Genomic DNA, 24,640 nt, shown 5'->3' with positions numbered 1-24,640 from the left:
TACATTACTTTTGCTACCTCCCTTCTGAAAAAGTGAAAGTTTTTGTTGTTAGCTGTCCAGATGTCAGCTGTGGTGGACATAAAGTTTAGCTCTCTGAGTGTAGCCTTCAAATTAGATTCCATCAGTGCATATTCGCTCTCGAGGTCATCAGCAAACGTCTTTCTCTGGAGCAGCCTAGCGTTGCTCTTCGTGGGTATTTTCTCTATAATGTGTCGAAATGTGGGTGAGTCAACAGTGGAAACAAGTATGATATAGTCAGCGACGAGCTTATTCACATCCTTTCCACTTAACTTCTCTCTCCTGCTGTTTTCTGTTCTGAAGTCCAGTTGTTGTTGTTCAGCCAGAGTGCATGCATCTCTATCAGCGCCTGTGGTTGTTTCCACAAGTTTCACATTGCTGTGTTGCCTTCAATAAATTTGATGATGTAGCGATTTTTCGCAGTTGAAAGCATTTTGTTGCTCGACTGACAGAGTTTACAATGGACGACAATGTTCTTTGCATCTCTGGTAGTCACAAATTCAAAATGACGGCAGTATTTCCAACTTTGGAAAGCAAATTTCTCTTTGACTAGCTCATCCTCCATAGCCAGTTAACCTAACCATATGTCTTTGGTCTGTGGGGGAAACTGGAGCACCCAGAGGAAACCCACACAGACACAGGGAGAACATGCAAACGCCAAAGAACCCAGAACCTTGTTGCTGTGAGGCGACAGTGCTAACCACTACACCACCATGCCGCAGTTGCTTTGACTATCCTGTGTAAATAAGATTTCTGCACTTGTATCCATTTCCACACTTCAACCATGATAGCCAAAGTCTTTCCTGTGCCAGATCCTGGTCTTCCTAGGCAGTCTCCATCCCAGTACTAACCAGGGGTGGGTTTCCCAAAAGCCTCTTAACGCTAAAATCCTCTTAACAATAAACTGGCAGAGTGTTCATTGTGATGCTCGCTCTACCATTTAATGATGATCTTTGTACTACAATGCTTTTGGGAAACCCACCCCAGGCCGTTAAGGCAAATTGGGTGGCGCCGATCTCCGCTTCTATAGCCCTTGACCTCTCACTTACAGTGTATTATACAGCTAGGGTTACAGTGGGGGGCAAGAGTTTGACTCCCCACTCGCATCTGTATAGCATCGTGCCTTGCTAGATGGCAGTAGGTACCATTTTTATGATGGTCTTTGGTATGACCTGACCACGAGTAGAACTCTTGTGATCTCCCGGTCAAGAGGTGGACACACTAACCACTAGGCCAGCTCATGGTTCCTCAACCATGATAAATATATGGAAATGTCAGAATCTCATTCAAGACAGAGAGAGAGAACATTCAGATAACTTTTATAACAGTACGTTGTTATAACTTTTATTATTACTTACTGTTGTTGATGTTATTAGCCCCTGCCACAAAGTGTGTAGGGGGATATAGAAATGGAGACCTTCCATCCATTGTCCGTCCATCCATCCAAACCAATATGGACAAGTTTTCTCAGAAACTACATAAGCTACATCAATGAAACTTTGCGTGCTCATATTACTATTCCTGCTCTAGGTTGAGTTCCAAAATCATTTACAAGAAATAATTATTTTCAGAGTTATGGCCCTTGATTTACGTTATTGGGCTTTGTACAAGTGGACTCAATCTGGACAAGTTTTCTCAGAAACTACATAAGCTACATCAATGAAACTTTGCATGCTCATACTACTGAAAAAAGCTGGGTAGCATTTTATGAAGGTGTCAGAGCACTTACAACATCATAAGTCAATATTAAACCAATGGGCTTATAAGGGCATAAGTGTTCAGAGGTCTTCATAAAATGCTCATGGTGGGGGATAGCAATGGCCATGTCTTCTTGTTGTGTGTAGTTTATAAATGAACCTTTATCACAGGTATGTATGTACATGAGAAACATGCTTTATATATGTGTAGGAATTCCCTATGTGTGGGTGGAGCACAGAGGACGGCAGGACAGAGATCAGGTTTAATACTTGGCTTTATTGCCACACTTTTCAGTACAACAATAATTGCTCTCGCACAGACACACACACAACCGGCGTCTGGTTCAGGGATGAGCCACTTCCGCTCTCGCTCTCCCTCCTCATATAGGGCGCGGTCACTGGGAAGACACACAAACACAGGTTAATTGCTCTCAGGTGAAGTGATTCTGCTACTTACCTTCCCTGACTCCGCCCTCCTGTCACAGACCGGCGCTTGACCACGCCCCCGCTGCCACAATATGTATGGTTCACTCTAGTCTGCGGTTTTGGTTATCCATGTTAGATCTTGGAATGCTTCCCGCATGGACTCAGTGCTCCCACTGTATCTGCTGATGTTTTCTTTGCTTGTTGTTTTGAGTTTTGCAATATCACTACATCATTCACATCATCACCACCAGCAACGTCATGTAAATCTGATGGTTCAGAGTCTCACTGGAACCTTGACAAAACATTTTCGTAAATGTTACCAGGTCAACAGGCGATAGATTAACATTTCAACTTCGCCATTTTATTCTCATTCACACAGAACATCACTGCAAGCTGGACTAGAGGTTAGTGTGTCCACCTCTCGAAGATGAGATCGTGAGTTCTCCTCATGGTCAGGTCATACCAAAGACCATCATAAAAATGGTACCTACTGCCATCTGGTTGAAATACAGATGTGAGTGAGGAGTCAAGCTCTCACGGTTACCAGAGAACTAGTGCCCCACTCTAACCCTAGCCATATAATAGGTGAGAGGCCGAGGGCTATAAGGCCCAATGTGCCTTAAGGGCCTGGTTAGTACTGGGATGGGAGACTGTCTGGGAAGACCAGGCCTTGGAACAGGAGGAACTTTGACTTTGATACACAGAACACCATTACAACATAATAACGGAAAACGTACAGTTTTCGTTGTGAATGGGAATGGGGTGTAGAGAAAGACAGAAAGAAAGAGAGATGGAAGAAGAGAGTAATGGAGAGAGAAGAATGTGTGATGATGGACAGAGAGAGAAAGATGATGATGGAGAGAAAGAGCGAATAAATGAGTGATTTATTCAGTCTCTCCTCTTGTCCCCACTTCACAGATGAGCCGTCTCAGTAAAGGTGACTCGTCCTCCACCCAGTTTGAGGGAAGTGTTGAAGATGAGGAGGACGATGATGAAGACTTCTACATGGTGGAGGCGCAGGACGAGTGTATGGATGGACAGAAGCTGGAGAACAAGTGCACCGTCTGGGACGTCCCCCGACTGCTTGGACTCAATAGAATCAACTCAGACATGACGTCTGAGCACAGCGAAGTGCTGAGCATCACACAGATACAGCAGGTTATTATTATTATTATTATTATTAATGTTATTATTAATAATTTTCGATAACAGTAGCTCTCGCTGGCAAACTGCTGTCGTATAAAAGGAATAAAACACTTTGGGATGTGCTGTTGTAGGAAAATAATCAACTACAGTGTGGCAACAGTTATTGTACTCCATCACACCGCACAGTTGTTGATTAGTTTTCTGTAACAGCACAACACAGTGTTTTATTCCTTACACTGTTAAACTTTACCCAAAAATTACTCCTTAAAAAATGAATAGACATGAATATGATTGATATGATTGATGATACGTGTGTGTGTGTGTGTGTGTAGCTGACTCCCTCACTCCCTGCTATGTTACGGATGTGTGAGTGGATGTTAGTGTATCGTACTCAGAGCCACGGGAGCAGTTTGAGGACGCTGTATAGAACCACCAACCAACTGGACACCTGCATGATCATCCTCATTAAAGACACCTACGGACAGGTGAGCCTAACACACACACACACACACACACACACACACACACACTGAGGAAATAAAGTAATCACACACTGAGGAAAAAAAAACTTCAATTTGACTACACACGTTTACAATTATACAAATGAGTGCAAAAGTTAGTGCACCCTTACAACAAATTAAACAGAGTCTCTTGGACTTGGCAGGAGTTTCTTTACAGTCACACGTCACAGAACCGGTCCGATTGTGTGTTTTTAGATATTGATAATTAATATACCTCTCCATTTCTAAACACAATATTTAAAAAAAAGAATCTAAATTTTAATAAATATTCTCATCTCATTATCTCTAGCCGCTTTATCCTGTTCTACAGGGTCGCAGGAGCCTATCTCAGCTGACTACGGGCGAAAGGCGGGGTACACCCTGGACAAGTCGCCAGGTCATCACAGGGCCGACACATAGACACAGACAACCATTCACACCTACGGTCAATTTAGAGTCACCAGTTAACCTAACCTGCATGTCTTTGGGGGAAACCGGAGCACCCGGAGGAAACCCACGCGGACAACATGCAAACTCCGCACAGAAAGGCCCTCGCCGGCCACAGGGCTCGAACCCGGACCTTCTTGCTGTGAGGCGACAGCGCAAACCACTACACCACTGTGCTGCCTTTGATAAATCTTTTTTTTTTTTATTTTGCTTTTTTCCCTCATCATGACCCTCGCCCTTTTTGTGGTTGACGCATTTAAATAATTTACAGTTTCATCTTACACTAAAATAAATAAATAAATATATTCAGTAATAATAAATTATTATTATAATTTTGTAGTAATAATGTTTATTCATATTTCTTATATTATTATTGTCTGTTGCAGGTATTTGGTGTTTTTAGCTCCGCCCCCCTCAGAGTTAGCTCCACCTACTATGGCACAGGAGAGACGTTTCTGTTCTCATTTTCTCCACATCTACAGGTGCATTCATGCGTCTCTCTCTCTCTCTCTCTCTCTCTCTTCTCTGGTCTTTAACTTTGCCTATTTTCTTTCTTTATCTCTCTCGTCTTTCTCTTTGCCTTCTCTGTCTCTCTCTTGCCTTTCGCTCTCTCTTTCTAGCCTTTCTCTTTGCCTTCTCTCTCTCATCTTTCTCTTTGCTTTCTCTCTCTTTCTCATCTTTCACTTTGCCTGCTCTCTTGTCTTTCTCTCTCCCTTTCTAGCCTTTCTCTTTGCCTTCTCTCTCTCATCTCTCTCTCTTTCTTGCCTTTCTCTTTGCTTTCTCTCTCATCTTTCTCTTTGCCTGCTCTCTCTCTCTCTCTCTCTTGTCTTTCTCTCTCTCTCTCTCATCTTTCTCTTTACCTTCTCTCTCATCTCTCTCTCTTTCTCGCCTTTCTCTTTGCTTTCTCTCTCTCTCTCTTTCTCATCTTTCACTTTGCCTGCTCTCTCGTCTTTCTCTCTCCCTTTCTAGCCTTTCTCTTTGCCTGCTCTCTCTCTCTTGTCTCTCTCTCTCTCTCTCTCTCATCTTTCTCTTTACCTTCTCTCTCATCTCTCTCTCTTTCTCGCCTTTCTCTTTGCTTTCTCTCTCTTTCAAATCTTTCTCTTTGCCTGCTCTCTCTCGTCATTCTCTCTCTCATCTTTCTCTTTACCTTCTCTCTCTCTCTCTTTCTCGTCTATCTCTTTGCCTTCTCTCTCTCTCTCTCTCTCTCTGTCTCTCTGTTGCATGCTGGGAGCTGGATGTGTGAGGCGTGTCACAGGTGGAGGTGTTTGTGGGAGTTTGGTGGAGAGCGTGAATTATTTATTTTCTTCTTGCTTTCATCATTTCCTTTTTTGCATGCATGATCAGGGGGGTCTTTTTTTTTTGTTTGTTTATTGTTGTGTTGAGTGCTAAGTAGGGAAAAGTTTGTGGATTGTTCCGGGAGGAATGGTGTCCCTCAAGACGCCTCCTCCGTCCATTCGTCACAGTGTGCAGATAGTACTGCCAGATCCTGGTGTGACGGTGGAGGAAGTTTTGCTGGCTGTTGGCAAGAAAATAGGACATGAGAATGTACTCTATGCTTCTCGAATGATCAGGGCAGTGGTGGTGTTTCTCAAGGAGGAGAAACATGTTAGTGACTTAATCGTGAGTGGTGTAATCATAACTGATCTATTTATCCAAGTCTCCCTGTTAGCAATTCCCTCTACCCATGTAACAGTGTCAGGTGTTCCTCCATTTATCCCAAATGCACTGTTGGAGAACAAGCTAAAGAGGTTTGGGAAATTTGCTAGCAGGTTTCATACGGTCAGTCTGGGCTGTAAAGACCCAAAGTTAAGACACGTTCAGTCTCTGAGGAGACAAGCGTTCATGTTTCTCGACTCTCCCACTCAGAAACTGGAGGTATCATTCCAAGTGAAATTTGGTGGCGTTCATTTATATGGTGTATGCGAGCGCTGGACAGATGAAGTGTTTTGAGTGTGGTGATGTCAGCCATAAACAATACACATGCCCTCATAAACAACAGGAGGCTAACGCTTTTGATATTGCGGCAGGCTGTGGGTGAGAATGTTGGAGGGGAGTGGACGGTGGAGCCTGCTGCTGCCGCTGAGGAGGCAAATACCCCCGTGAGCACCAGCGAGTCTGCTGTTGTCACTGGTGAGGCGAATACCTCCGCGGGTTCCGGTGGGCCTGTTACTTCTGCTGAAGAGATGAATACCTCCGCGCGCACCGGCGAGTCTGCTGTTGTCACCAGGGAGGCCAATACCTCCACGGGTACCGGTAGGCCTGTTACTGCCGCTGAAGAAACGAATACCTCCGTGAGCACCGGCGAGTCTGCTGTTGTCACCGGTGAGGTGAATACCTCCGCGGGTACCGGTGGGCCTATTACTGCTGCTGAAGAAATGAATACCTCCATGAGCACCGGCGAGTCTGCTGTTGTCACCGGTGAGGCGAATACCTCCGCGGGTACCGGTGGGCCTATTACTGCTGCTGAAGAAATGAATACCTCCATGAGCACCGGCGAGTCTGCTGTTGTCACCGGTGAGGTGAATACCTCCGCGGGTACCGGTGGGCCTATTACTGCCACTGAAGAGGTGAATACCTCCGTGGCGAACCTGCTGAACTTGAGCAGGTGGCTGCGCCTGCAGGTGTAACGACGAGTGTGTGTGACACAGAGAATGATGGTTTAAACAGTCAGTGTGGAGGAAAGGTGGAGAACATGGACTATGAAACGGAGTCAGAGTGTGGGTCTATTGGTGATGGCTCACAGCAGAATGATTTATACTCACTGGAGGAAATTGATGACTTTTTAAATAATTATTTTGGAAAAACTGTAAAAATTAAGGACCATTTCAGTGACACAGACAAATTTGTTCAATCAGTTATGGCTTGGCGAAAACATGTTGGGGTTGATGTACTAGATGCGAAGAAACGTTACCGTCTTAACAAACATATCACAGCTTTAAGGAAGATGGTAAAGCAAAGAACCAGCAAAAGGATGAAACTATTGAAATGACTTAATGATCATGCATCACCAGGTGTGTTTCCTTTCTCTACTGTCTCCTCCTGTTTCTATCTCTCCCTTCTTTTCTGAATCCATGCATACATTCAGGGTAACTTTCTTAACCTTGCTCTGGTGTTAGCTTTCTGTTACTATCTCTTATGTTAACGGGTCGGTTTTGACCCGTGTCTTAAATCAGCCATAAAATACCCTAAAAACAATTATTTATCATCCAATTTGTTTCTTACCTCTTGGTTACCTTGTTAGACTCCCTTATCCATGAAAAGATTGGTTTTTAATATTTTTGTTGTGGCCCCCTGGGCCTTTCTTTTAACAGCATACCCCTCGTTTTCAATACAAAAAAGTGGTCAAATGAACCTCAAGAGAATAATGTAAACAAATAAAAGGTTGTTCTGTTACCTGACTATTACTGAGGGGTATTAGATCACTAGCCTGGGCCCGCCCATCCTAAGCGTGACACAACACGAGGGCCTGTTGGAAGCTTAGTCTGGCCAGGCAAGCTATCTACAGCTCTTCCAAGCTCCCGAAAAATCGGGAACCAATCAACTTTGAGCATCTCCAACGGCCCTGGGTAGAGGCGCGTTCAAGGCACTGACATAGTAGAACTGAGACCGGAAGCCATAGATTGTTTACAGAATCTATGCCGGAAGCGCTTCATTCACGCTTCCGCATCTATTACGCATAGATGCTGTATTGAAAGCATTCAATGGGAAGTTCTCATTGAAAGCGGAGCAAAGAGCAGCCCTGGAGGTATTTATTGAAAGGAAGGACGTTTTCGCCTTGCTCCCGACCGGCTTCGGTAAGAGTTTAATCTACCAGTTAGCCCCGTCGCGTCGCATACGTCAGAGGAAAGAGTGATGTGATTGGTTTAAGCTTCGTCACAGCCTTTTCTGGCTTCGACCAGTAGCAAACTGAGGCATTTCAGGGAGGCGGGTCAACCACGGGCTCTGGGAAACGGTTGGGCTTAATATCTTGACCAGACCAATAGCTCGGAGAGCTTTGAAGTCGCGTTAGCCAGGCTATTAGATCACATCTCTTAAATGTTCAAAAAAAAAAGATTTTAATTTTAATATTATCAACTATATTAACATCTATGGTGTTTCGGGTCAATTTCGACCCATATATATTTACTTCAAGAAAAGGGCAAAAAACAAGTCTTTTTTTTTTCAAAAAATATTCCTGCCTGTCGATGCGTCCCAGAGACTATCAGTGGCCTCATTGCTGGATCTGTACACTCCAGCAAGGAGAAGAACACCAATGTAGGCATCCAGGCATTCCTCATCAATGTCATTCCACATGTTGCCATGGACTTTTTTCCTTCAAGGTTTGTCATAGCAATTATGACTTTTTTTAGTGACAATGGCATAAACAGATCAAAACATGACTTGATGTCACTTACTCTCATCACAGCAAACCTTGTGATCCCAGGGGTCATTTTGATGACATTTGCAGCAGCTGTCCTGCCATGTACGTCAGGAGGTACTGAGCTCCAACAGATGTTGCCACTTTTGGATCTGAATGTTTCAGCAGGAGCAGCTTCAGCACCGGTGACCTCCTCATCAGACTGATCAGATGTGTCTGTGTCTTCCGGTTGAAACGCCACATCGTCTTCCTCCTCAGAGACCTGCTCATCTCTATCGCTATACTGCTCTGTGTCCTCTGCCTCATTATCAGCAAAGATATGGTCCAGAGCTTGGCTTACATTCAGTCCTCTTCTCATTGTTGCATGCTGTAAATTGGAGATGTGTACTCTGCAAGTCACCAACTCTAAACTCAATTGGCCTTACATGCCTGGACATGTCTGTCTTTGTTTGTTCTGTCAAACAGGCAAAGAGAAAAGCCCCTGACTGAAGCTCAAGTGGTTGGAGGAAGAGCTGGCTGAAGACTGTTGGCTGATTGTGTGTTTATGATTTCAGTTTTGGCATTTATTATTGTTTTATAATCTTATATTTTAACTGGGTCGAAATTGACCCTAACAACACAAAGGTCACAATTTTCACCAGAGCATTTTATAATTTAGTAAAATTATTTTTTGGGATTTTCTCATCTCATCTCATTATCTCTAGCCACTTTATCCTTCTACAGGATCGCAGGCAAGCTGGAGCCTATCCCAGCTGACTACGGGCGAAAGGCGGGGTACACCCTGGACAAGTCGCCAGGTCATCACAGGGCTGACACATAGACACAGACAACCATTCACACTCACATTCACACCTACGCTCAATTTAGAGTCACCAGTTAACCTAACCTGCATGTCTTTGGACTGTGGGGGAAACCGGAGCACCCGGAGGAAACCCACGCGGACACGGGGAGAACATGCAAACTCCACACAGAAAGGCCCTCGCCGGCCATGGGGCTTGAACCCGGACCTTCTTGCTGTGAGGCGACAGCGCTAACCACTACACCACCGTGCCGCCCAGTCAAAAAGTCTTGATGCAATAAATACATTTATGTAGTACTTTTATGCATGCTAAACCTAAAAACGGGTCAGTGCCGAGCCTAACACTAGAGGAAGGTTTTAAATATAAACGATGGCAGGGATGGACAGAAGAGAGCTCTAGTTGCTGAAGTAATCCAACAAAAACAAATAGTTTTGACAGTGACAGGGAAAATGAGATGGACTAGGGCCTGTGGTGGGAGGGTTTATATACACTCAGCCATGGTACTAACTGCTGGGGGGGATGTTTTATTCAGAAAAATACAGCAACGCTAAAATTTTGTCAAGTTTAGAAATTCTTAAAGGAAGGTTGCTGATTGTTAGGACGGAAGTAGAGGGATTTTTTGTTTGTTTGTTTGTTTCATCAACATATAAGAATTAGGTATGCACCAAATGAAGGACAGGAAAGAATTGCTCTTTTCAGCCAACTGAAAGACGAATTAGACCAGTTCAGTGACTAGTACCTCATCTTAGGTGGGGACTGGAACTGCAACCCAGACTTCACTCTGGACAGAACTAGTGAGGAACCACATTTTTCATTCATCTACTGCTTTAGGCAGGATAATTTCACATTTAGACCTGGTAGATTCTTGGAGACTCAAACACCCAACAGTTAGACAGTACATGTGGGTTAAAGTTAATGACAACATGGTAAGTGCAGCCAGGTTAGATCGCTTTTACATCTCACAGTCACTCAGGTCCAGGTTAGTTGACAGTTCCATCATTCCGGTTGGTTTCAAAGATCATCACCTTACCAGCTTAGAGTTAATTACCTCCTCTGGACAAAAAAAATCAAATCTTATTGGCACTTTAACAACAGGCTACTGAAGACAACATTTTCTGCAGCAATTTTGAACAGTTCTGGTTAAGGTAGAGATCTGAGAAAGCCAACTTCGTATCTCTGAAGCAGTGGTGGGAGGTTGGAAAGTCTCAGATACTAATTTTTTGTCAGCAATACACATCCTTCTTTACAACACAGCTCAAAATGTCCATTCAGCATTTAGAGAACAGTATCCATGACGTTGAGAGTGGATTACATCTGAAACCACCTTCTGCTACCAAAAATTCACTGAATGATAGAAAGATGGCACTTAGAACTCTTTTGGAGGAGAGGGTGAAGGGAGCTCTGGTTAGATCGTGTTTACAGAACATTAAGGACATGGACGCTTCGAGCTCCTTTTTCTTCAACCTGGAAAGGAATACTGGGAGGAGGAAAATGATGGCATGTCTGAAGCTCTCGAATGGGACAGTAACAACAGACCCTAAAGAAATGAGGAACTATGCTATGGATTTCTACACCAGCTTGTTCTCAGCAGACCGCTGCAGTCCAGAGTGTGCTGCTGAGCTGTTCAAGAGGCTTCTACAGTACAACTGAACCCACAGGAGAAAGCTGATCTGGATCGAGAGCTCAGTCTGGAGGAACTAATTACAGCTGTTGGTCAGATGACTTCAGGACGAGCACCAGGACTTGGTCCCAACTTTATTGGACAATCTGTTTTTGATTCAGGATTTAATTGGTGTTTGTAATGTTTATGATTTAAATCTTGGTATCATTTCTTTGGAAGCCTTGGCTTACTGCCGATTTCTTTAAAGGGCTGATGACACGAACATGACTCTATGCAATTTCTTAAATAAACTATACAACATGGCAAACATGTTAGATTTCTGTTATAATTATGTGAAAAGAAGCTGTTGTTACGCAAATATCCAACTTTTAATTGCACAGCGCAAGAAAACTGGGTCCGTGGCTCGCGGCCATGTTGTGACGTCAGCGGGAGAACACGCTGCGGTTCACTGGCTGTTCTACTCTGGTTCTACTCAATGGAAATGGTGCATGAAAATGCCGGTGAACTCTCTAGTGCTAGCTCTTCCTTTTCTGGGAGTCTAGAATTGTGTTGATCTCTTCTGAATAGAATCTATGATAGCCTACCCTCTTTACCCTTTGCCTCTCGTTGCTAGGCAGCAGTTACATGAAAGCCACAAGCTTTCACAAGCAAATACATGACTGATATCACGCCGACTTTATGATTACATTTATGATTATCATGTAGAATCTATAGCTCTAAGTACCTTTATCTAATGTCGTTTCACAACACATGTTCTGACAGGAGGACTGTCTTTGGATCCGGTGTAGCTACTAGTAGACCCCCTCCGGAATACTGGCAGTGTTGCCAGATTGGGAGGAATCCCGCCCAGTTGGGCGGTTTCAAGTGCATTTTGGTGGGTTTTGAACATATTTTGGGCTGGAAAACATCAGCAGTATCTGGCAACAGATACTGCTGATGTTTTCCAGCCCAAAATATGTTCAAAACCCACCAAAATGCACTTGAAACCGCTCAACTGGGCGAGAAACCTCCCAATCTGGCAACACTGTGTAGGCACTGCTGATGGTAGTAACACACGTTTGTGCTGAACTGAACACCCAAGAGATTCTTTTAAGCTGGGAAGGGTGTCAAAACAATCCAAATCGAAGTGTTCAGAGCACAGGACGGATGTTGGTGAGGGCTCCCACTTGTCACGAGTGCGCCTGACTTGCTTCACCCACTTCGCATGCAGCTCGGGATCTCTGGGAAACTTGAATAAACTTACCCCATCCTTGTGGGTTTTGGAGCAAAAGCCGGCAACACAACGCAAAGGCATAATAACTTTTATATATATATATATATATATATATATATATATATATATATATATATATATATATATATATATATATATATATAATAATGTATAATAATACTAATAATGACAAACTGAACACCTGTCGCATCAACAACAAACTGGTAAGTTAGGAGGAAGGTTATTTCGCTGACGTCATATAGCTCCTCCTCCTCTTTCGTCTCCTGGGTGCTGCAGCCCTATCAAATTTGCCCAAATAGCCACGTTTTTTATCATAACTTGTAAAATAGGCGCTTTCGTGAATTAATATATGGATCATCGGGAATTACTTTTTATGTTATAAAACATCGCCAAAGATGTCAAAAACGTGTCATCAGCACTTTAAGCAGTTCTGGGGAATCATCAGCGTGGATCTACATTAGGTGCTACTGGAATGTTTTAATGGAGAGTCACTGCCTTCATCCTGTCAGAGGGCAGTTCTCTCCCTTTTACTGAAAAAAGGGGATTTGGCACTCTTAAAGAACTGGAGACCAGTGGCTGTGTTATGAACTGACTATAAAATACTCTCCAGAGCACTGGCTAATAGACTGAGAGACTACTTGGACATAATTGTGCACATGGACCAGACATATTGCATTCCAGGACTATATTGTCCCAACTATATTGGACAATCTGTTTTTGATTCAGGATTTAATTGGTGTTTGTAATGTTTATGATTTAAATCTTGGTATCATTTCTTTGGACCAGGAAAAAGCTTTTGATAGGGTAGATCACAATTAATTATTTTCTACACTGTGCGCATTTGGGTTTGGTGATTCTTTTGTATCATGGATGGGTTTATTGTATGGTGGGGCAGAGTGCTTAGTTAAAGTGGGGGGTGGGTTGAGTCAGTCTTTTCCGGTTAGGAAGGGGATTAAACAGGGCTGTCCCATCTCAGGGCCACTATACAATCTGGCCATCAAGCCCTTACTATGCAGGCTGAGGACTCGCCTTCATGGTTTCCTACTACCAGGGTCATGGCATGCTTCTGCTTTTAAAGTCTCTACATATGCTGATGATGTAAATGTTTTTGTAAGAGACCAAAGAGACATGGAAGCCTTGAAAGATAGTTTGAGGCTATATGAAACAGCGTCCTCAGCCAAAGTGAACTGGAGTAAGAGCGAGGCTTTTCAGATGGGCCAGTGGGTAGAGGGAACATTGCCGGCTCTGTCTGGAGGCCTACAGTGGGGAAGTAGAGGGTTAAAGGTATTGGGGGTGTACTTGGGCGCAGAAGGTTATCAACAGCAGAACTGGGAGGGTGTGAGGGAGAAGGTGTGTGCAAGGTTGTCTAAATGGAAATTGTTTTTACCCCAGCTGTCATATAGGGGTCAAGTTCTGGTTGTCAGTAACTTGGTTGCTTCAATGCTGTGGCAAAGACTGTTCGCTATGGCACAGACTGTTCTTTCTGTTCTCTCCCCACCTAGAGGTCTGATTGAGGACATCCAGCGAACCATCGTGGACTTCTTCTGGACAGGACAACATTGGGTATGGGCTTCAGCTTTGTACCTGCCAGTGGAGGAGGGAGGACAAGGCCTCATAGACATCTCTGCCTGGGTAATGCTTTCAGGCTGCAGACTGCCCAGAGACTGCTGTACCAGCTTGGTGTGAGGTGGCTGGAAATGGCCTGTGCTCTCCTGCAGAAAGCTGGGTGTCTGGGCTACAGCAAGCAGCTGTTCTTGATGAGGCAGGAGGAAGCTGACCTGACTGGACTGGAGTCACACTTTAGAGTGTTGGAGAGTACTGAAGGTAACCAGAGACTCTGCTCCTGCAGCGGGCCTGTGGCTGTTGGAGGAGCCTTTGTTCTTCAACAGTCTCATTATAACAGAAGTTCTGACATCAGCCAGTCTGAGATCTTCTCTCAGAGAGGCTGGATGTGTAAAGCTTGGCCACCGGCTGATGCCCGTGGAGGTCTTGGAGCAGACCATAAACATCAGACTGAGGCTGTTGTCCAGAGTGGTGGAGGAGGTGTTAGGATCATTACCAGAAGGTCTGAAGGCCTTTATCACAGAGGATGCTTCCCTTCCTGATCACTGGGATGAAGCTGCTAAGTACACCTTTCCTCTCCTGGATGTTCATGCCAATGTCGCTGAATGGCAAGAGGGAGAAGATTGCCTCCTTTCCTTCAGAACACCACAGATGGGAAAGTTCAAAGGCTTGGGGAAGAAACTGCTATATTTCACGTGTGAAAGTATGGAACTTTCAGTTACTTCGGGACATAAACGCATCGAGGTGGGCTGAGTTTTTTGGCCCAGGCTCGTCCCCGAAAGGCTGCTGGTGGTTCCTGTATAAATGGTCCATTGAAAAACAGGCAGCTGACCTCCACTGGAGGATTGTGCATGGGGCTATAGCCACAAACAGACATATAGCACACCTGGATCCTGATCACGGGGAGGGTTGTTTTTTCTGTTCGCAGCCAGAGACTTTAGCACATTTATTTGTTCAGTGTTCATGTTTAGTTGCACTTTTTGATCTGTTGAGGGTACTAGTTCAGGGTTTGGGGGAGCACTTTTCTTTTCAGTTGTTTGTTTATGGTCCAAAGTATTCAGCAAAGAAAGGGAAGATTCACTCACTGATTAATTTTTTGTTAGCCACTGCAAAACTGTCTATTTGGTTGAGCTGTAAGAACAGGCGTCAGGGTATGGGCTCTGTGGACACTGAGCAGATCCTCAGAGGGCTTCTTAAGATTCAAGATTCAAGATGTTTATTTGTCATATACACAATAACAGACACAGCGGTTTATTATTGGGTAATGAAATTCTTATTTTGCAACTGCCCGACCAAACTATGCTTACCAATATAAAAAGAAATATATATCTATAAAATATGAAATATAAAATATAAAGTGCGTATGGAATGCAAAATATAAAAGTAGATTGAAAAATGAAGATAACATTTAAAAAAAAAAAGGAAAGGCAAACAAACAATGTGCAAACATAGAGGTAGATATACTGTGCAATGTCTAAAAAAAAAAAGGAGAGGCAAACAAACAATGTGCAAACATAGAGGTAGATATACTGTGCAATGTCTTGTGCAAAATTGCTAATATAATCCGTGGTTCAAAGCCTGATGGAAATATAGAGGTAGATGGTGGTTATAATCCGTGGTTCAAAAGCCTGATGGAAATATAGAGGTAGATGGTGATTATAATCTGTGGTTCAAAAGCCTGATGGCCTGGGGGTAAAAACTGTTTGTCAGTCTTGTAGTCCTTGCTTTCACACTCCTGTAGCATCTGCCAGATGGTAGGAGCGTAAATAGTCTGTGTTGTGGGTGTGTTTGGTCCCTGATGATGCTCTGTGCCCTTTTTGTGACCCAGGTGTTGTAAATGTCCTGTAGTGGGGGGAGGACAGCTCCACAGATGAACTGTGCCATTTTAATGACACGCTGGAGAGCCTTTCTGTCCTGAGTTGTGCAGTTCCCGTACCACACAGTGATGGAATTTGTCAGGACACTCTCCACTGTGCACCTGTAGAAGTTGCTGAGGAGTTTGGTGGACAGTCCAAATTTCCTCAGCTTCCTCAGGAAGAAGAGTCTCTGTTGAGCCTTCTTGATGGTCTGCTGTGTGTTGTGTGTCCAGGTGAGATCCTCACTGATGATAAATGTTTTCCCCCTCTCCACCTGTGTCCCGTTGATGTGCAGTGAGGCGTGCTGGTCTCTCCTCCTCTTCCTCGGGTCAATAATCATCTTCTTGGTCTTCTCAGCATTCAAGGAGAGGTTATTTTCCTGGCACCAGGAGACCAGCTGAGCCACCTCCTCCCTGTAGGCTCTCTCATCTCCGCCGGTGATCAGCCCAATGACAGTGGTGTCATCAGCGAACTTGATGATGGAAGTGTTGCTCTGGGTGGGGGTGCAGTCGTAGGTGAAGAGGGTGTACAGGAGTGGACTGAGCACACAGCCTTGGGGGGTCCCTGTGCTCACTGTCTTGGTGCTGGATGTTCTGGTACCGACTCTGACAGCCTGGGGTCTGTTTGTGAGAAAGTCCAGGACCCAGCAGCAGAGGGAGGATGTCAGTCCAAGGGTGGAGAGCTTCTCTGTCAGTCTGCTGGGGATGATGGTGTTGAAGGCTGAACTGTAGTCCACAAACAGCATTCGAACATAGGTGTCCCTGTGTTCCAGGTGTGACAAGGCTGTGTGGATGGCTGCATTGACGGCATCATCAGTTGAACGGTTCTGACGATATGCAAATTGAAGAGGTTCTATTGTGTCTGGAATGCCCTTTTTGATGTATGACATGACTATGCTCTCAAAACACTTCATTACAATTGAAGTGAGTGCAATTGGGCGATAGTCATTCAGGCATGTTATATTGTTTTTCTTTGGGAGGGGCACTATGGTGGTGGTCCTGAAGCATGTGAGCACAGAAGACATGGAGAGGGACAGGTTGAAAATGTCTGTGAAGACCTCTGCTAACTGTGTGGAGCAGGCCCTCAAAGCACGGCCGGGGATGTTGTCAGGGCCGGCTGCCTTTCAGGGGTTAGTCCTCCTGAAGACCTTGCTCACCTCGGTTATGGTCACAATAGGTGAAGAGCTCTGTGCTGCCTCTGTTGGTAGAATCCTTCTGTGTTGATTGGTGTTGAGGGTGTTGAAGCGAGCATAGAGCTCATTCAGCTCATCTGGTGATGTGTTGTGGTTGGCTGTGACCTTGCTGTTCTTCTGCTGGAAATTGGTAATATGTTGCAGGCCCTGCCACATACATCTGGAGTCTGAGGTGTTGTAATATCCTTCCAGCTTCAGTCTGTACTGCCTCTTGGCTTCCCTGATGGATCTGCGTAGGTCATATCTGGCCTTTTTATATCCATCTGCGTCACCAGAGGCAAAAGTGGTGGAGCGTGCATGTAGCATGGAGCGTACTTCACTGTTAATCCAAGGTTTTTGGTTAGGATATATTTTGCAGTGCTTGGTGGGGACAATGTCATTAATACACGTACTGATGTAGCTGGTGACCACAGATGCATATTCCTCTAAATCCACAGAACAGTCTTCTCTCAAAGCAGCAGTCTTAAACACATCCCAGTTTGTAGAACTGAAGCAGTCCTGGAGCACCAGATCAGTCTCCTCATTCCAAACTTTAACAGTTTTATTCACTGGGGGGGCTTGTTTGAGAAGGACTTTGTAAGCTGGGTAGAGGAACACAGAGATGTGGTCAGACTGTCCAAAGTGGGGGCGGGGCACAGCCTTGTAGCCATTTCTCACGTTGCTGTAGACATGGTCCAGAATGTTGTTGTCCCTTGTCGGAAAGCTCACGTGTTGATGGTACTTTGGTAGCACAGTCCTGAGGCTGCAATGATTAAAATCCCTGGCCACGATGAACACAGCATCTGGGTGTGTGGTCTTGTATTTGCCAATGATGTCATGTAGTAGTCCTAGCGCTGTAGTGCGGTCGGCCCGCAGCGGGATGTAAACAGCCAGCATAAACACAGCACTGAACTCCCTCGGTAGATAAAAGGGTCTGCACTTCACCATCAGCACTTCAATGTCCGCACAACAGTGTTTTTCAACCACCTGTACGTCTGTACACCATCTGTTGTTAACATAAACATACACACTGCCACCTTTGTTTTTACCGGAAGCAGATGTGCGGTCTCCGCGGTGCATGGAGTGGGTCTGTAGTTCAATGGCCGGGTCTGGCAGGCTTGCAGTAGTCCAGGTTTCCGTAAAAATCAGGGCATAACACTCTCTGATCTCACGTTGAGATGTTATCCTGGTTCTCAGCTCATCCATCTTATTCTCGAGTGAGTGAATGTTAGCTAGCAGAAGGCTAGGTAGCGGTGGTCTTGTAGCTCTGCCCTTTAGCCTAGCATGCAGCCCGCCTCTCTTACCGCGCCTCCATTTTGGGTGCGTGGATCGTCGGCCGTTTCGCCTACTCGAGTCTGGTGATGATGCGGCCTGCCAGATGGTGTCAGTGTCGCTTCGGTCGGTGTCAGCGATGAGAAGAAAGCTACAGTCCAGAAGGACTGGACTGGGCCCGTGGTGAATTTTATCAATGTCCAGAAGTGTGTCTTTGCTGTAGGTGATACTAGTGTACAAGCACTGAGCATTTGTCACAATCAAAATTACTAAAATAAACAATAAAGACAATCGGTGTCGGGAGCGTGTCGCAAACACGTTCGCCACGGGGGGTGCCATTTTTAAGTTGCCGTGCTTAAAGCACGGATTAGAATAGAACACAATTTTTATACTTTGGTGGATGATCTTATGACTTTCAGTGATCTGTGGGCTGTGGGAGGTGTACTGTGTGCCCTCGGAATTGAGGGAGAGTTGCTGCTTTCATTTTGATTTCTCTCCCCCCCTTTTTGTGTGTTTTTCCTACTTGAGCAATGACAAAAGTTAATTGATACCTTTTGTTTTTACTTTTTGTTTAATAAAGGGTTTCTCAAGTCAAGTCTCTCGTCTTTGTCTTTGCCTTCTCTCTCTCTTTCTCATCTGTCTCTGCCTGCTCTCTCTTTCTCTTGTCTCTCTTTCTCGTCTCTCTTTGCCTGCTCTCTCTTTTTCCCATCTTTCGCTTTGACTTCTCTCTCTTTCTCATCTTTCTCTTTACCTTCTCTCTTTCTCATCTTTCTCTTTACCTTCTCTCTTTCTGTTTCTCATCTTTTTGCATTCTCTCATCTTTCTCTTTGCCATCTCTCTCTCCTCTCGTCTTTCTCTTTGTGTTCTCTCTGTCTCTTTCTTGTCTTTCTCTTTGCCTTCTATCTCATCTTTCTCTTTGCATTCTCTCTCTCATCTGTTTTTCTCTGAGTTGTCCCCTCATCTTTCTCTCTTTCTCACCTTTTTCTTAGCCTTCTCTCTCTCTCCTCTCGTCTTTCTCTTGGTGTTCTCACTCTCTTTCTTGTCTTTCTCTTTGCCTTCTCTCTCTCATCTTTCTCTTTGCATTCTCTCTTTCTCATTTTTCTCTTTGCGTTCTCTCATCTTTCTCTCTCTCACCTTTCTCTTTGTCTTCTCTCTCTCTTCTTGTCTCTCATTGCATTCTCTTTCTCGTCTTTCTCTTTACCTTCTCTCTCTCTCTGTCTCATCTTTCTCTTTACCTTCTCTCTCTCCTCTTGTCTTTCTCTTTGCCTTCTCTCTCATCTTTCTCTTTGCATTCTCTCTCTCATCTTTCTTTTTGTGTTCTCTCTCATCTTTCTCTTTGCCTTCTGTCTCTACTCTCTTGTCTTTCTCTTTGCCTTCTCTCTCTCCTCTCTTGTCTTTCTCTTTGCCTTCTCTCTCTCCTCTCTTGTCTTTCTCTTTGCCTTCTCTCTTCTCTCTTGTCTTTCTCTTTGCCTTATCTCTCTGTCTTTCTCGCCATTCTCTTTGCATTCTCTCTCGTCTTTCTCTTTGTGTTCTCTCTCTCATCTTTCTTTTTGTGTTCTCTCTTGTCTTTCTCTTCACCTTATCTCTCTCTCCTCTCTTGTCTTTCTCTTTGCCTTCTCTCTCTTTCTCGCCTTTCTCTTTGCCTTCTCTCTCTCTCCTCTCATTTTTCTCTTTGCATTCTCTCTCTCTCATCTTTCCTTGTCCTCCTATTCCATAGCATTAGTCCTGTTAACCGTTATGATATTAATAACTAATCAAACATACACACACTTCTCTTTTCTATTTTCAGATCTGTATAAATGCATTAATGTCCTCATAAAGCTGTGTGTAACATGAGTGTGTGTGTGTGTGTGTGTGTGTGTGTGTGTGTGTGTGTGTGTGTGTGTGTGTGTTCAGGTCCACAAATGGACGGGTGTTAACTCGTACTTCATTAAAGGAAGCGTGGACTCTCTGATGTTCGGAGGAGGACTGTAAGGAAAATGATCTTCACACCATTAACATCTACATGGTGATGCTTGGTGCAGTGTGTGTAACGTTTCCCTTCCTGTGTTTCCTGTTTCCTCACAGAGGCCGGTTCGGTCTGTGGTTGCACAGCGATCTGCTCCGGGGCCGCAGTCAGCAATGCGAAACCTTTGATAACGACGTGCTGTCCTCAGAAGAAGATTTTATAATTAATGAGCTCGAGGTGTGGGCTCTCGTTTGACTGTACACCTCCTTGCGTTATGTTATAATCTGAGAAAGATGATTCAGGCCGACCTCAGCATCGGCTTCGACATCGGCGTGGGAGTGTGCGTGAGCCTCGGCTCGGCCTGAACGAGGCAGAGGAGCACGTTTCACACGGATGGAATCGCTCTGATGACAAGCTTTCACACATGCTAACATGCATCACAAACCATCATCACGTGGTCGAGATCTTCAATCACATTTGAGAGATTGTCACGTCTTAAATGCAGAATTCTGAGAATCGGCATGATTTGCCACTAGAGGGAGCTACAGCCTCAGAGAAAAACAACTTTGAGAACTTTGATTTGAGCCAAAGAGATGAGAAGTGAAGAGAAGAGACAACTTAATGAACGCTGAGCATCTTAACTCATATCAGATCCAGGTCTTAGAGGATGCAATCGGAATCATTATGTTATTAACTTCTATTTGTTTCTATTCAACTAAATTTTAAATCTGTATGTGATTGACAAATGACGTCACAAATTTAAGGTCACATGACAATCATTGAACTCTGGAGGAGTGAAATTGGGGCAGATTGGGGGCCTGTTGGTGCTGAGGGTTAAATATAATAGTTTGACTTCCTAACGAGAACTGAAATGATTTTCCCATTACGATCTAATGGTTTTAATGGTTTCCAGTACAACTTCTGCGATTAAGCTCTAATTAAGACCTTATATGGGTTATGAAAACGGATATGATCGATGTATCCATGAAGTAGTCTTTAGTTTTGCTCTGTAGTAGGAAAAAAAGAAACTTTATATAAAAATGAGTCTTCATTACAAGTCATTATGATAAAAACAAGCATTGGAGAATGATAAATAAATAATGGTAGAATACGTAACACGACAACAATCCAAAATGTAATGAAAAATATGAAAATTGATTTGAAATGTTTTGTTTTGAACTTCTTGGTCATCCAGTCCTGATTAGAGATCATTTTGTAGTTGAAATTTTCAGAGAAGTGTGGCTGCTGATACAACTTTCGTAGATTCTTATTAAACTATTAAACATTTTAATATACAGTACACACTTTGCGCATTTACTATGTCTTATGATGTTACATGAATGCAATGAAAGAAAAATAAAGTTCCTGTTTCTATAAATTACATTTCTTTGTCTTCATTTGGTTTCAAGGGGATGCAAATTTTTGCACTTGTGCATCGAATGCAAATTTCTCTAAATGAAGTCTAACCTTTGAAAGAATGTGGTTTTAATGACATAACTTCCACTCCCGTGAATGCTTCATGAACATATCAGTGTCTGCTGGTTTCTTTGCGCACATCCTAACATGATGGAAAATGATTAATATAGCTGCAAGCGGCGATGAAGAGCCCAAGACCCTCCAGTTCCATGACCCGTCACACGTGGTCATCGTACAATGCACACGCATCTGAGATGTGCAACAAAAGCCTGGGTATCTGATGTGTGCACCACCAGTGATGAGTTTTTAGGCAAACATTTCCTGTTTGCGTGGCTAAACATATAAATTTATTGTTTTGCCTTTTCTATCCCTTCACAATTCAAAATCAGCAACATCTTGACATCACGTATACCAAACCTGGCATGAATCCAACAAACTGCCTAGGAGGAGAACGTCAAAATGTAACACGCGTCAAAATGCACAAAACTAAAAATAACTCACTTCCTGTTGAGTATGGCTAATACAAAGTACGTTACAATTTTGTTCGTCTTGGGGCACTGTGCACACACCTGCCAAATTTGACATGGATAGGTGAAATTATATACCGGGCAAAAGTCTCAATGACTTGTGGGGGCGCTATGGAGTCCCCTGGACACACCCGGGGCCAAGCGTCTATCCCTAAGTAGTGGTGGCCAGGACTGATGTGTGTACCAAATTTCATGAGTTTTCGTTCATGGGAACCACCTCAAAAATGGCCAAATCTTGAAGAAAAAGAAGAACAATAATAAGAATCCTTAGGAAACCAATAGGGCCTTGCACCTCTAGTGCTCGGATGCTAATAATAATAATAATAATAATAATAATAACAATGAGATGAGATAATGTTTATGAAATCACCATTAAACCAAAGCGTGTTACACAAGGCCACCACTAGAACCAAAAAGAACCCACTAAAGACATCTAGAATCAGTCACAGGTCAAAAATTAAACCCTTAGATCGCTTAATGAAACTAAAAAACACAGTTGCGAACCTTTAGAAACTCTTCCACCACAGTACTGTTCAATTCTCAAACGTGATTGGTCGAAAGGTGTTGAATAATTACATTAATTGCAGCAGATATGACATTCCAGGTTTATACAGTTATAATACATTATCTTTTTTTCAGAAGGAGTCTCCAGGGTCAGCGTTTTGTAAAAGTCTGTAGGTTTTCCGCAATTTCTTGGTAACATGACAAGCTGGGTTTTTTTTCCACTTATTAACTTCGAGAGAGAGAAAAAAAGAGAAGCTGGTGAAGGAATAACTGTTTAATATCTGTTATAACCTGAGTGAGAACACGAACTGATTTGTTTCACAGATGTTACATAATGTTCCACAATGTACAGTGGTGCTTGAAAGTTTGTGAACCCTTTAGAATTTTCTATATTTCTGCATAAATATGAACTAAAACATCATCAGATTTTCACACAAGTCCTAAAAGTAGATAAAGAGAACCCAGTTAAACAAATGAGACAAAAATATTATACTTGGTCATTTATTTATTGAGGAAAATGATCCAATAGTACATATCTGTGAGTGGCAAAAGTATGTGAACCTCTAGGATTAGCAGTTGATTTGAAGGTGAAATTAGAGTCAGGTGTTTTCAATCAATGGGATGACAATCAGGTGTGAGTGGGCACCCTGTTTTACTTAAAGAACAGGGATCTATCAAAGTCTGATCTTCACAACACATGTTTGTGGAAGTGTATCATGGCACAAACAAAGGAGATTTCTGAGGACCTCAGAAAAAGCGTTGTTGATGCTCATCAGGCTAGAAAAGGTTACAAAACCATCTCTAAAGAGTTTGGACTCCACCAATCCACAGTCAGACAGATTGTGTACAAATGGAGGAAATTCAAAACTATTGTTACCCTCCCCAGGAGTGGTCAACCAACAAGGGTCACTCCAACAGCAAGACGTGTAATAGTTGGCGAGGTCACAAAGGACCCCAGGGTAACTTCTAAGTAACTGAAGGCCTCTCTCACATTGGCTAATGTTAATGTTCATGAGTCCACCATCAGGAGAACACTGAACAACAGTGGTGTGCATGGCAGGGTTGCAAGGAGAAAGCCACTGCTCTCCAAAAAGAACATTGCTGCTCGTCTGCAGTTTGCTAAAGATCAAGTGGACAAGCCAGAAGGCTATTGGAAAAATGTTTTGTGGACAGTTGAGACCAAAATAGAACTTTTTGGCTTAAATGAGAAGCATTATGTTTGGAGAAAAGAAAAACACTGAATTCCAGCATAAGAACCTTATCCCATCTGTGAAACATGGTGGTGCTAGTATCATGGTTTGGGCCTGTTTTGCTGCATCTGGGCCAGGACGGCTTGTCATCATTGATGGAACAATGAATTCTGAATTATACCAGCGAATTCTAAAGGAAAATGTCAGGACATCTGTCCATGAACTGAATCTCAAGAGAAGGTGGGTCATGCAGCAAGACAACAACCCTAAGCACACAAGTCGTTCTACCAAAGAATGATTAAAGAAGAATAAAGTGAATGTTTTGGAATGGCCAAGTCAAAGTCCTGACCTTAATCCAATGGAAATGTCACCTGAAGCGAGCAGTTCATGTGAGGAAACCCACCAACATCCCAGAGTTGAAGCTGTTCTGTACGGAGGAACGGGCTAAAATTCCTCCAAGCCGGTGTGCAGGACTGATCAACAGTTACCGCAAACGTTTAGTTGCAGTTAATGCTGCACAAGGGGGTCACACCAGATACTGAAAGCAAAGGTTCACATACTTTTGCCACTCACAGATATGTAATATTGGATCATTTTCCTCAATAAATAAGTGACCAAGTATAATTTCTCTCCGTGCTTTCACGGAAGTGGTCGCATTTTCTCTGCTCTCCCTCTCCCTCCTTTTTTTCCCTGCTTGTGCTTCTTTGTCTCATCTTGTCTGCTGTACTTTTTGAAGAGACTCTCCCTGCATTACTTTCTAAACTAAAAAAAACATGGAATTGATAAACTGGTCTCCTAACGAAATTGACACAGTTTTCTTGATGAGAAGCCTGGGTTCGGGGGAACCCGCCTGTCCTGCCGGAACGTTTGTGGCTGGTTACATGATGGATGCGTGGGAGCGGTGGCGGGTCGTGTGCCTGGCGATTCTTTCTGTGGAGGACATTGAA

The 24,640-nt window shown here is 43.7% G+C and overlaps 1 protein-coding gene across 1 annotated transcript; it reads left to right on the top strand.

Moving 5' to 3' along the window:
* The first annotated feature begins 217 nt into the window (after positions 1 to 217).
* Positions 218 to 20,311, top strand: LOC132897217 (TLD domain-containing protein 2-like). Its single transcript, XM_060938689.1, has 6 exons — positions 218 to 223; positions 3,060 to 3,299; positions 3,620 to 3,772; positions 4,621 to 4,716; positions 20,005 to 20,078; positions 20,176 to 20,311. The coding sequence occupies exons 1-6, from the start codon at positions 218 to 220 to the stop codon at positions 20,309 to 20,311; spliced, it is 705 nt and encodes a 234-aa protein (XP_060794672.1).
* Positions 20,312 to 24,640: the final 4,329 nt, after the last annotated feature.

Source organism: Neoarius graeffei, chromosome 13 (assembly GCF_027579695.1).
Source record: "Neoarius graeffei isolate fNeoGra1 chromosome 13, fNeoGra1.pri, whole genome shotgun sequence".
Lineage (NCBI taxonomy): Eukaryota > Metazoa > Chordata > Actinopteri > Siluriformes > Ariidae > Neoarius > Neoarius graeffei.
Note: the sequence above shows the minus strand (reverse complement) of the source record. Positions and strands in the feature narration are given on the sequence as shown.